General features: G+C 38.9%; 1 protein-coding gene across 4 annotated transcripts in view; it reads left to right on the top strand.

Annotated features, from left to right (window-relative positions):
* spega (striated muscle enriched protein kinase a) overlaps positions 1-14,293 on the top strand; it is an 86,031-nt gene that overhangs the window by 14,578 nt on the left and 57,160 nt on the right. For 3 of the 4 annotated variants that reach the window (XM_079841005.1, XM_079841004.1, XM_079841007.1), the window contains 3 exons: positions 5,600-5,704; positions 5,994-6,123; positions 6,736-7,922. In XM_079841005.1, the coding sequence (XP_079697131.1) occupies positions 5,600-5,704; positions 5,994-6,123; positions 6,736-7,922 (1,422 nt within the window). The remainder of the gene's footprint in view (positions 1-5,599; positions 5,705-5,993; positions 6,124-6,735; positions 7,923-14,293) is intronic. The other variant, XM_079841006.1, reaches the window with a different exon arrangement.

Here is a 14,293-nt window from a genome sequence, read left to right as displayed (position 1 = left end):
TTGCTGTGTGGAAAGCCGCTCTCTCTGTTTGGATTTATCTGCCTGTGGATTTATTAAAGATTACCTTTGTCTTCATCATCAGTGTCCTACCACACAGCATTGCTGATACCCATCTCATTGCATTTCCATGCTTTCCAACTACTCCGGATCTAAACAAGATACCATTAGATCTAAACGTAATTTTCGGAAGTCTATTTGGTTAAAGGACTATGTTACTTAGATCAGATGTAATTTTCTCTTCTTTAAAAAAGGGGAAAATGTTTTGTTCATGATTGAATTATATTGTTGACTACTATTTTGAAAAGCGATGTAATGATGTAATGTGTATGACGTATGAGGTTTGCTACTCCTGTCTCAGGTACATTTTTTTATAACTCTTGACAGATACCACTACTTGACTGGCTCTCTATGTCCACAGGAATTGCCTTTAAGTATTTTGGTGAGGGCAGTTAGGGATTGATGTTTTACAGAGCAAGGCTGGGGCCAGTTCAGGACTGCATGGATCTTGCCAGGATCCAAATCGAATACTGCCACTGGAGACAGCACTGGCATGAAGCAGGGCGGGGTAGAGAGCTATGGGAGTGGAGTGAGGCTGGTGAAGGAATTATAGAGTGTACCAGTGAAAACCAAATAGCCCCTCATGCTCAGAATCGGCACCCTAGACAAAGAGAACCTGAAAAGGTGCAAGTCCTGGTCCATTCCAACTTTTACAATAATTAAACCACTCAGGTGCCTACCATCTTTCTTCGCAATGCAAAGTGGTTGGACTCTTACCAGTCTTGGTGGGCTTTATTTTTCAACAGATTCTATTTTTCTATTTTATATCACACATCACCCAGGGTCAAATAAACAAAACAAAAGCTGAGGCCCTCTCTTGCCTTTATTCTACTGATCCTCTGATCTCTGCCCTAGAAGTCATTCTTCCTCTTTCCACCATCATCAGTCCATGTGGACACTAGATGAACAAATAATCTAGTGCTGCGCTGACTAGAAGCCCTGCCGACTGTACATTTGTTCCTGTTACCCTGCTGAATTCATTCCTGGACTCCCTCAACCCAAAATCTTTCACTAATCTGCACCCGGTTCTGGTCTCACCAGATTCAGTATGATGTCTCAATATCCTGGCGGCTTTTGCCTGTTTCTCCAAGGCCTGCTGTCTGGTTCTACTGAAGGTGTTACCAATATCCTTTGAGACTGTAGAGACACTTGTCACTTACAACATGTCTTCTGGAACTTTGGCATCTCGGAAGGCATAGTATATGACAACGGTCCACAATTCATATCCCAAGTCTAGAGGGCTTACTTCCATCTGCTGGGCACCTTTCTTCAGGCTATCATCTTCAGTCAAGTGGCCAGTCTAAGCACAAGATCCAGGAAATCTCTTGATTTCTCAGAACGTACTGACATTAACAGCAGCTGAATGGGAGCCGCTTCCTGCCGTTTGGCTGAATATGCCCAAAACTCTCTCTACCAGCCATGTCACGCATCCGCCAGACTCTCAGCCTCCTCTCACTTTCTGCTCTCTTTTCCCGTCCTATATATTACACAAGGTGGTTAATTAAAAATAATAATAATGTGAATACTCACCTCATACTTGCCTCTGTTTTCTAGTCTTACAAATGGGACTCTCTGGGCGCACTACCCTTCCGCAGTGTTCTCTTTATGACTCCATTGGGGATCCTCTTCATCTTCATAGTGAGACATATCCTTATCATTAATTTTCCTGCATTACCATTGTGCCATCTACATCTATGTCAGTTTTCTACTGTCGCCCCTGCTCTATATGCTCTGTTTTCCACCCACGGTTCGCCACGTACTTGCACCGCGGTTTATCTGAAATCTGATGACGCATCTATAATATGGTTTGTTGAAAATAACATGTAAAACAGACAGTTCTGCTAATGTGGATGGATACACATGTTGGCTTCCCAATAATACATTGCAACAGTGATAATCAAAACAAAGTAAACAAAACGGTCTCTCTTTGTAAACGTTGTTCAATGTAGAGCGTCGTATGCTGAAAAGAGTGCTGTATGCTCTAATATGACCAGTCATTTACGTTGTCATCCCATTGATGGCGCGCAAGCGCAGGTGAGACCTGAACAGCACACTTTGCTTTCTGTGTTTCAACTAAACTAATTGAAGCCATGTCAATTTAAACATTCAAAAAGAAGACACAAAAGAGAAGTCGCTTGCTGTGAGAAGATTTGTTTGTGTGTGCACTCATCCAAAGCGCACACATGTCAGACAGCACGCAAATGTTGACTTGTCATTCAAGTCTTGTGCTTCAACAGACAAATTCATACAAAAATTGTCAACATGTCCGTCTTGATGTATCCTATCAGTAATAGTCTGTTATGCCTTAAGTGAACTTATACAGCCGAGAAAGACAACGCAAGTGTAACTGTATCAATATGTTGGATCTGTGCATTGTCTTAAAGTCACAGCAGCCTTTACTGCTGTCTGTGTTTTTAATGTTAAACAACAAAAGACAAGGAAATCATGCACTGCTCTTGATTGAATGGCTTTTGTAACTTTAATAAGGATTAATCTTTAATTTATACAGTCAAATATGCAATATAAATAAACAATTTTATTTTACTTTTAATTACTCTATTCAATTTCTGTACATAAAAAAACTGTTATATCTACCTGAAAAAACAGAAAAGCACTGTTTATTTTATTAGTATCTTTGCTCTATTGTATTTTTTTGTGCTGTAGCTTGTAGTTAGATGATTTGTTCTTATTTTTAAGTTCTTATTAATAAAACATTTTTTTCTTTATTTTAATTTGACTGTAGTCCTTTTTTCCCTGAACATAGCACATGCCGAACCACACCGAAACCGTGAACCTAAAACCGCGATACAAACCGAACCGTGACCAATTTAAACCGTTGCACCCCTCGTTCACACCGTCATCTGGCTCAGTCTACATTGAAAATCTAATAAAATATAGCACAAAAACTTAAACTTAAAGCTACATAATTCATTTGCAATATAAACTAAAAATAAGAATTAACTGCAGTTGCAAACTAAATTTGAAATAATAAGGCCATTGCTTCAGAGTATGAATTGTTCTGTCTTGAGGTAGACTTAGGTTAGAAAATGAATTGATCTACGACACTGTTCTTGTCTATGTGGTTTTATTGTGATTTTATGTGTGTGCCAGTTGAAGATTGAATATCATTCTCCATGCTGTACACTAAATTGTATGTAAATTTTATAATTCTCATTGTGTACGCTGAATAAAAGAATGCAAAGAGGTCATTGTAGCAAGAGAAGAGAAAGTTAATTCTGTGTCAGCTTTCCTACTTTCCCATTCCAGCAGCAGCACCATCGACATGGGAGTAGTGTGACGCAATCACTGCCTGACAGAATATATAATTGATGCTTTGTGCTGAGACCAATAGTCTCTCTCTTCACACCAGCACCAGAGACAAAGGAAGAGATGAGAGAGAAAGAGAGAGTGCACGCAAAGGCTGCTGAACATCTTATTTTTGCTTTGACTGCACTAAGATCTGCCTCATTGGCTGCTGCATTTTTTATCCCTTCTGTTGTGAATAGGACCGTCTGTTGTGACCTCCACCTCCTGCTGTGCCTTGGAATATCCTGTCACTTGGATTTTTGTTTGTCATTTAAGATATTCTGGGGGATCCAAAAGAGCTTGGATGTTATTGTTTACCTGAGGAATTTGTTTGTCTTTTTTTTAAACCAGAACTCTGAAATCTGAACTCTCCTTTGTCACATGAGGATCGTGATTGGATGTTTGTACTATTTTGAGTGCTTTTTGCATAATTGTGGATTCTAGTACATTCTTCCTGAGGTAAAGGCTCTGGGAACGACATAATTGAGACTATTAGGAGTGTAAACATGAGTCAAAAATAACCAGGAGTAGGGATTAGAAATAGACAGTGATATTCTCTGCGGAAACAGTGACTCTGTTGTTTAATCTAAAAGGGAGAATAAATTCATCTGAGGCCATGAAGAAAATCTGGTCAAAGAAAAGATTCCAGGTGAGTCAAAGCATTCTATCCAGAGTAATACACTTCAGCTCACGTCAACTATACAAATTTACTTTGTGAGATTTTTCTCATACTTAGCAAATCACAGTCATAATGAAGCAATGTAAAATAAGTGATATAGTTCTGTTATAGTTCCCTTTTTATGTACAGCCATGAATGACTTTAAAATAAACAGAACTGATGGCACTGCGGACATTGTTATTGTTGTTATTTCATCTCAGTCATATATATTTTTTCAGTAATTTGCCTTTATTATGAATAATACACAATTTCGCTGGAAATTACTAAGCCCATAGGAACAACAACATTACCTAGTTGCCTTGGTAGCAATGTAGGAGTGCATTTGAAATGCTGGAAGCCAGCATGAGAATTGACTAAGGAGGAAAAAAGCACAACTCATCATGTAGGTATTCTGCTTAATGTAGCTGTCAACCCTGTGTCATCATACATCATACAGACTGTACATTGTTGAATAAAATTATTTACACCACTGGCATAACCTAAAAAAGGTGCAACAAACAGGCTAAGAAAAAAATATTTACTATTTAGCACTTCTCAAAATTAACAGACAGCTTTTTGTTTATTTTTTGTCTTTCCAGAGAGCTGGGCATTCTAGCTGGACGTTTGGGAGATTCACTCATGGTGTGTTTTGCTTACGACAAAACTAGAAAGTCCAAAATCTCGAGCCCTGTTGTAAAAAATACAACAATTAAAGTGCGCACAACTTGCAGAATATTATTGGCGTAGATGGTTAAATGGGCTTTAAAATAGCTGCTAAGACAATATTTAGGTAAATTTTTACATATGGACATCACCAATTGTTGGGTATCCCTAAGGAATTGACTGGAACACTGATTAAGGCTGAAAATGTGAAATTTAGTGTGTGTGTGTGTGTGTGTGTGTGTGTGTGTGTGTGTGTGTGTGTGTGTGTGTGTGTGTGTGTGTGTGTGTGTGTGTGTGTGTGTGTGTGTGCGTGTGCGTGTGTGTGTGTGTGTGTGTGTGTGTGTGTGTGTGTGCAAGCAAGCATGTGTGTGTTATGTTTATGCTCCCACACAAGTACATGTCTGCAGACATTGGTTTCTATAGTAACAGTCTTCTCTTGTCCACCTCTGCTTGCTGCCGTTATGGAAGTGAAGTTTTTCGCTTGTGCAGGAAGCAAAGCAATGGTAATTGTTGTTATCCATTTCTAAAATCCTCACCTTTCATTATACTGGGCTCTTGGATTGGTTTGGGTTTGCAGCCATGCAATATTATACACAGAACTGTAAATATAGGTCTTCATTTGGAGCTCTAGTTTCAGTTTGATTCAATTTCATTAAACTTAATTTCTACATTATTTATTTTGTGAAGAGCAAAGCTTGTTCTGCAGCAAGATTTCTTTCTTTCTTTCTTTCTTTCTTTCTTTCTTTCTTTCTTTCTTTCTTTCTTTCTTTCTTTCATACAAGTCATAGCATAACTTTTCTAAAATTTCAGAGATTACTTGCAGCTAGTTCATTACAAAAGCATTTATGTTCATTATTGACTGCTTGCTTTGTTTGTAAAAATTCACATTTCAACATGCCTCACCCATTCCTGTAGACTCAAACAGTACAGAAGATGAAAGTGCCGAGCCTCAGGTCTCCATGGAGATGAAGGAACAGTTCATGCCTCCTCAGGGGGAAGCTATCAACATTCAACCGACGGGTAAGAACATACCAAGTGACCTTTTTCTCTTCATCAATATTCAGTTTATAGCATCAATTTTCACTTTTGGCCCCAAAGCATAACAAGGTGTTTTAACAATCACAATACTCTAACAATGGGGATGCCTTTTCAGAATAATTTATTACAAGAAAAACTAAAATTGTGATGGGTAAACAAACAAAGCTTAGAATTCCTAAATGGTTTTGAATGAATCAACTCAACTAATTAACTGATTGATAAATAAAGATTTAACAGTATTATAATATAAAGGATCATTATGTATTTTCAGGCAGGGGGAGAGCAATGCTTTCCCAAATCCCGAGTGATGGTCTAGTAGTGGAGAGGGAAATGCGAATCCTGGGCTCTAGATCTCCTGGTCTTGAGGATCCCTTGTCACCTGGAAGGCAAGCAAATACTGGGTGTGTTGAGAGCCCTCCGGTCAGACACCTGGGGATTGAAGCTCTTGTGCGGGCCTCACAAATCAGTGTGTACTACGTGGCAGTGGGGTCAGAGGAGAGTATGTCCTTAGCCAGTGACTACTATGGCAGTGTTTTGAGCCTCTATCGAAGAAGGACATTTTCCATTTACAGTGTTCAAGAATGAGTGCTGGCATGCTGGAAATGAAAAAGGCACAAAATAACTTGAATTAGGGGGGCACAACATTTTTTTTTTAAATTTTAGTAAATTTTAAAAAATAATTTCCATTACCGTATTCTTCATTTATTGTGGCCATTTTATTTATGTTTTCTTGATTTCCACTTTCCTTTGACTCCACTTGCATCATGTTTTGATAATGCTGTGATAATGTTTGCCATGGCTTTTTTTTTTGTACAAACCTTTTTGCATGCCTTTGTTTGATACTTTTTGTAATTAAAGGCTTTAGATTTATTCATCTTTCACAAGGTTTTACATGGTTCAACATGTTTTTCAGTGCATGCTGTGTTTGAACATTTGGATTCTTTTACTTTGCCATTTTACTATTTTTATTTTCTTTCATAACAAAATATTTTCCACAATCACCCTCATTTCAGGGGCCTATTGGAATTTAAAACAAGGGAAGCTCCTCCATTTGTCCAAACCCAGCCATTCCAAAAAGCTCAAAGCCCCATAACCATAAGTGATGTAGATCCAACAACTGCCCAGAATGGCACCAAAACAGCCATGAATGGAGCTGAACTCCTTGTTAAGATATCAAAAAGCTCAGCTTCATCTCAAAGCAGTGGATCCCAAGATGTATCCTCTATCCAAACTCCCAAAGTGACAAAGCCAAGTTCCAAAATCTTAGACAAAGTGAGAGTTTTTGAGGAACAAACACATAGCAGTAACATTCCAAAGGTGTCTTCAACAAGACTGTCATGGGGTTTCAATCGAGCATCATCCTGCAATTCTGAGGATGGAAGGAGTAAAGCAGTGAAGCCCCAAGACAACTCCAAGAGTGAAGTAGCACTCAAGAGGTCTTTCTTCAAGCAAAAAGCATCCTCTCTGGAGGAACAGTCAACCTATGTAGAGAAAAGTTTTCAGAATAAACTCTCAGAAGAGCTTCACAGAATAAAGAAACTTGTCGGAAAATCCAACATCAAGAAAGCCTTTTCAATGGATCATCTCACCCAGACTGATAAACAGTCTATTGGAAACATTGAGTCAGTTCCAGCACAGGTAATTCAGAAGGTGGAAGACACAAGAGAAAAAAAATATACTAATTCAAATGATTTACCGGAGGCAAAAAAACAATGGTCAACCTTGCCAAAGGAAGAATCACCAGAACTACTGAAAAAGAAACTGCCAGAGGACTCAAAACAACATGAAAGGAAAGCACCTCCTGATATTACTGAAAACCCGTGCAGGAAAAATTCTAAGCCCAGGCCATTATTAGACAGAAAAGTCATCAATGAAAAGGTTGCTTTCGGTAAAATACCAGGACAGTGTTCACCAAGGGTACCAAGGACAAATGTGTCCTGCAAATTACCAAAATCACCTGTAGAAATACCACCTACCCAACCCATAATTCAAGCGGGTTTGGTGCAAGCACCTCTAAAACCTCCAAGGTTGTTTGGTTCAGTTTCCCCGCTTCCAAAGTCATTTAAGGAGAAAGAGGAGAAAAAAGACTCATCACTTGCACCTAAAGTGACCATACCTACTATTGTGGTTGAAAATAAACCTGTGCATGAAGAGGCAGATAAAGCAGAGAGTGGTCAAAAAACAGCCAGAAGAAACAGAGGTAAAACTTCTTCCAGTCAGACACTTCGTCTAAAGTTAAAGGGATAGTTCACCTAAAAATGAACATGATCCCATAATTTACTTACCCTCAAGTCATCCTAGGTGTATATGACAGTCTTCTTTCAGACGAATAAAATCGGAGTTATATTACAAAAGTCCAGGTTAATCCAAGCATTAGAATTTGATTCATAGTTGCTCTGTTTTTGAAGTCCATAAAAAGTGCATCTGCCCATCAAATAACGTGCTCCACATGGCTCTGGGGTGTTAATAAAGGCCTTCTGAAGTGAATCGACGCATTTGTGTAAGAAAAATATTCATATTTAAAACTTTATCAAGTAAACTTTCGGCCAACCGCCTTCCGTGAAAAAGTTTTGAATGTTGAAAGTGAAACTCAAGATGCGTACGTGATGTCATGACGAGCGTACCTGGTCGCGTTAGTCTTTCGATCGGCAGGGGAACTTTCAATAATTTTTCCATAAATTGAACAGGGAAGGCGGTCAGCCAAAAGTTTACTTGATAAAGTTTTAAATATGGATTTTTCATACACAAATGCATCGATTCGCTTCAGAAGGCCTTTATTAACACCCCAGAGCCATGTGGAGCACGTTATTTGATGGGCAGATGCACTTTTTATGGACTTCAAAACGAATCCAATTATCAAAAAATGAATCCAATTATAATGCTTGGATTAGCCTGGACTTTTGTAATATAACTCCGATTTTATTTGTCTGAAAGAAGAATGTCATATACACCTAGGATGACTTGAGGGTGAGTAAATTATGGGCTAATTTTCATTTTTGGGTGAACTATCCCTTTAAGTTAACCAGGTACAGGTTAAAATATAACATGTTACTTTTGTAAATTATAGTATTGACATTTAATATCATATCAATAGCACTTCAGTTGGATGAACGTTTATAAATAAAACTGAAAAATGGTTAAAGGAATATTCTGGATTCAATAACGTTCAATAGGTTGTGCTGCCATTTTGGCCAGGACTCCCTGGTAGAAGAGATTTATATCTCAATGGTATTATTTCCTGGTAAATAAAGGATTAATAAAATGGCATAATGTTGATTACCAAAAAAAATAAATTGACATATCCCTCTTTTTTTAGGTCAAATGTAGGTTATTCTGAAATGCTTACAATGGAAGTGAATGGGACCATTTTTATAGGACATAAACGCGGACATGTGCCGCTTATACTTTTCATAAAAGAACTTAGATTCATTCTTCTGTTAAAAGTTGTTTATTATACAGTGCAACAGTCGGGTTCCAGAAGTAAAAACTCCTTTCATTTTCTCCATAGGGAAATTTATTTTTAACGATAACTTAAATATATATTAAATAAACCTTAAAGACAGCCTTACTTTGAGCTACGAAGTTGTTAATTGATAGTATTTATTGCTATTGAAGCTGTCAGCCCACATTATTTCACATAATTTCTTAGTTTTAAAATAATTGCGTTTAACAGCAGAATTTGTGGTGGAAAAAAAACGTTACATTACCCATGATGCTGTACAGAATATTCCACCAAAACAAGTCAAAACAAGCAAAGTGCGCCAAAAGATCTCTTAGGCTCGTCCACTCCCATGAAGCACTGCAAATGACGTAGTTTTCTCCCTACACTCTCAAAATAGGTTAGTTTCAAAGGGTTAGTTCACCCAAAAATTTAAATTCTATTAATTAATTACTCACCCTCATGTCGTTCCAAACCCGTAAGACTCGTTCATCTTCAGAACACAAATTTAAATCTTTTTGATGAAATCTGAGAGCTTTCCGTCCCTCCTTAGACAGCTATGCAACTGCAACTTTGACACTTCAAAAAGTACATAAAGAGATTGTAAAACTAATCGATCGCTTTATATGATGAACAGATTGAATTTAGGCTTTTATTCACATTTAAACGTTGATCAGTGAACATAAACAGAAGCTCAACCGAACCTGCTTGACGCACGAGAACAAACCTCTTGTGGAAGCTCAAATGTGCTTCACAACACACGAGAATGAATCTCATTTGTTCTCGCACGTCAAGCGAACATGCTTGAGCTTCCTTTTAGTTTACCACAACTGATGTGTGAGTTGATGAATGTTTTTGTGAATAAAAGCCTAAATTCATTCTGTTCATCATATTGTGGTGATGAACATCAAAAAATGTGGACTAAACCTCTAAATTCATAAGGATTAGTTTTACGATCTCATTCGGTTGTGTCTATGGATGGACAGAAAGCTCTCAGATTTCATCAAAAAGATCTTCACTTGTGTTCCGAAAATGAATGAAAGTCTTACGGGTTTGGAACAACATGAGGGTAAGTAATTTATGATAGAATTTTAATTTTGGGGGTGAACTAACCCTTTAAATATTTCAGTACATCTGGTTTGCAATAAATTAAAAGTATATTGTTTATATAGGCTACAGTATATAAACAACATTTTTAAATGCACAGTTTTATTGTTAGATAACATGGAATATCAGAAAGTCTCACAATGAGGAACAATTCCAGGAAACAGACTTTAATCACAAATGCTAAGAAACCAAGAGAAAACCACACTACTTCAAACGAGAACGGACAGAGACTAAAGGGAGGACTCAGTGTATAAATACATTGACCAAACAAAGGGGACTAATGAGATAATTGAAAGATGACAGGTGAATGAAATTACTAATTAACAACACAGAACTAGGTCACGGGAAACACAAATAAATCGAGCACATGTAACATCTATATTTCTCCATTTTTTTTTATTTGATTATGCTGTTTGCAATGCTTCATGGGATTAGAGTTCTTTCCCTCAGTAAAGCCGTCAATCTTGTCCTTTTGTATTTTTGTCCAATTTTCAAATGCTTTTTTGCTTCAAATCAAATCAAGTTTGTAATGTTATGATTCACCTCAGAGATGATTGACTTGGTTCATGACATTTAAAGGGTTAGTTCACCCAAAAATGAAAATTCTGTCATTAATGACTTACCCTCATGTCGTTCGACACCCTTAAGACCTCCGTTCATCTTTGGAACACAAATTAAGAAATTTTAGTTGAAATCCGATGGCTCAGAAAGGCCTCCATTGGCACAATGTACTTTTGTACATATATATATAGTTTTATATAGTTTTTGTGCGCAAAAAACTTCAATAACAACTTATATAGTGATGAACGATTTCAAAACACTGCATCATGAAGCTTCGAAGCTTTATGAATCAGTGAGTCGATTCAGCGGTTTGGATCGCCAGAGTCACGTGATTTCAGCAGTTTGGCGGTTTGATACGCGATTAGAATCATGATTGACTCGCTGATTCATAACACTTTGAAGCTTCATGATGCAATGTTTTGAAATCGGTCATCACTATATTAGTCGTTATTTAGTTTTTTTTGCACACAAAAACTATTCTCGTCGATTCATAAAATTATTGTAGAACCACTGTAGTGAGATAGACTTTGTAACAATGTCTTTAGTACCTTTTATGGGTCTTGAGAGTGTAAAGTGCATTGTGCCAATGGAGGCCTTTCTGAGCCATCGGATTTCAACTAAAATATCTTCATTTGTGTTCCGAAGATGAACGGAGGTCTTCCGGGTGTCGAACGACATGAGGGTAAGTAATTAATGACAGAATTTTCATTTTTGGGTGAACTAACCCTTTAATGCTGAAAAAGTGGGTGGGTACTAATGCACTCTATTTGAGCTTTTAAGCTTGGTACATACTCGGCAAGAACAAAGAAATTTGTTCGTTTTCTAGAGGTGGCAAGAAATTCATTCTGGCCAGTACATTCCATACTTCACGAGAAAAGCAGGTGCCGAACATTTCCGTTTCTCCGTGTTAACCCCGCCCACTTTAAAATTCTGACCAATCACACAATAGTTATCGGACACCCACAAGAAAAAAGTTCTGCTCAGATGATGTGTTGAGAATGAGCTGCGAGAACGCGAGGCACCTCTCACTGCAAAAAACGATACTCGGTTACTTAACGTAACCTCGGTTCTCTCTAGAAGAGGGAACGAGTATTACGTAAGTTTCCTTACGCATTGGGAAAGTATTCTTTCTTCGAGATTTCTGAAAAACCCAAAATTATCCTTAATTTTGTAACATTGTCAACGCAGTGCGGCAGCCTGGCAGCCTGGCAGACCATAGCAGGCTATTCCAGCGTGCTATTGGCTGCTCTGCTGGCAACTGCAGCAGCCTATCGGTGAGCCCGCGTGACGTGGCGACCAATGAGCACCTGGCTTCATTTGCCTACAGGTGGGGCGTGGCCACGTGTATATAAGCGGGGTTCACGGGCTGCGTATTCGGTTTTCGTAGTTCTGAAGCGTAAAAGCCCACGGGGCGCACGGCAAGGAACGCAATACTCGTTCCCTCTTCTAGAGAGAACCGAGGTTACGTTAAGTAACCGAGTATCGTTCTCTTACGAGAGGTTCTCTCGTATTGCGTAAGTTTCCTTACGCATCGGGAACACATTGTCAATGCCGTGCGCGCCTCGCGTACAGCATATGTATCCCAGGGAACCGGGGACCATAACACTGCTCGGGCAGGGTGGCCGGTAAGGAAAACGGGCCACCACATATACCGACACTTCATTCGAACTGACGGGTGGTTACAACGGGTGGTTACAACACCCTGTCCCATGAATGAGGGAACGGCACCTGCCGGTCTCCTTCAAATTCGCCACACCTTGTCTCATGAATGAGGGAACGGCAACGCCGGTCGCCTTCAAATTCACAATATCTTGTTATATGAGTGAGGTAACGGCACCGCCGGTCACCTTCAAACTCACAACAGCTTGTCTCGTAAATGAGGGAACGGCACCGCCGGTCTCCTTCAAATTCACATAAGCCTAGTACCGAACTTACTACCAGTATGTGAGCTATGTCTGCGCAGAATCACTGGGCAGAACCAACAGCCCTATTGAACTGATAACACTTTCGCCTGTAAGGCAGGAACTTCCAGATTGTAAAATCTCACGAACGTAGACGGGGAGGCCCAGCCTGCCGCCATACAGATATCGTGGATGGAAATCCCTCTGGCCCAAGCCCACGAAGAGGCCATGCCTCTAGTGGAGTGTGCTCTGACACATAGCGGGCACTGCAGGTGTTTGGAAGCGTAAGCTGCTGCAATCGCGTCCACTATCCACCTGGACAGGGTCTGTTTCGAGGAGGCGAGACCTTTAGTGCGGCCTCCAAACGAAACAAATAGCTGCTCAGAGCGCCTGAAGGCGGCGGAGCGTGTGACGTAAACCCTCAATGCCCTGACAGGGCAGAGGACATTGCCACCGTCCCCCTCATCGGATGCTGGCAGAGCCGAGAGGGAGACAATCTGCGCCCTGAAGGGAGTGCCTATCGCTTTGGGGACCAGAGGTGTCAAAAGTATTCGCATTCATTACTCAGGTAGAAGTATAGATACTGGGGTTTAAAAAGACTTCTGTAGAAGTTGAAGTATCAACTCAAGATTTTTACTCAAGTAAAAGTGTAAAAGTAACTGGTTTCAAAACTACTTAAAGTATAAAAGTAAAAGTAATGTAAGGGGAAAAAATGCCATTAAAGGGGTAGCTCACCCATAATTAGCATCACGTCATAATTTACTCAAATTGTTCCAAACCTGTATGAGTTTCTTTGTTCTGAAGATTGAAGAATTTTTGTAACCAAGCAGATTATATGCAACCATTGACTGCCATAGCATTTCCCCCCTACTATGGCAGTCAATGGTTGCTCTATCTGCTTGGTTACAAACATTCTTCAAAATATCTTCAGAACAAAAACTCATACAGGTTTGGAACAACTTGAGGGTGAGTAAATGATGACAGAATTTTCATTTTTGGGTGAAGTATCCCTTTAAGGACAAAATATTAGGCCACGCCACAGTGCATACCCCACCTCCTCAAAAAAACATTTTCAGCCGCATATATTCCCATTGAAATGAACGCATTTTAGGACAATGCAAATACATTAAAGAACCATATGTGTAATACTGAGCATTAACGTGTTTCATGGAGCGGAAGATTTGATGACTAGTTGCCTATAAATATTGTAAAGGTGCAAAAAGTCAAAATTCAGAGGCATGTTATCAATAACCATTTTTTGAATGTGTGATCAGTGTGGCCAGATTGGGTCAACAATTTCCAGCCCAAAAACCTCACCAAATGTACATTTATATTTTTAAAAGAAAATGGTTATTGATAACATGCCTGGTTATTGATTTTGATATTTTGATATTGATTATTGAATTTTGCACCTCTTACAATACTTATAGGCAACTAGTCACTCCAAGAAAAAAAAAAAACACTTTAACTGCCAAAATAATTTGATATTATTTTATTGACATACCAATCAATGTTGATAAGTAAGTTACCATTTTATCTCATACCATTTAATCTCATGTTAGC

This window comes from Gobio gobio (assembly GCF_949357685.1).
Source record: "Gobio gobio genome assembly, chromosome: 17".
Classification (NCBI taxonomy): Eukaryota; Metazoa; Chordata; class Actinopteri; order Cypriniformes; family Gobionidae; genus Gobio; species Gobio gobio.
This window is presented reverse-complemented; position numbering and strand designations above follow the sequence as displayed.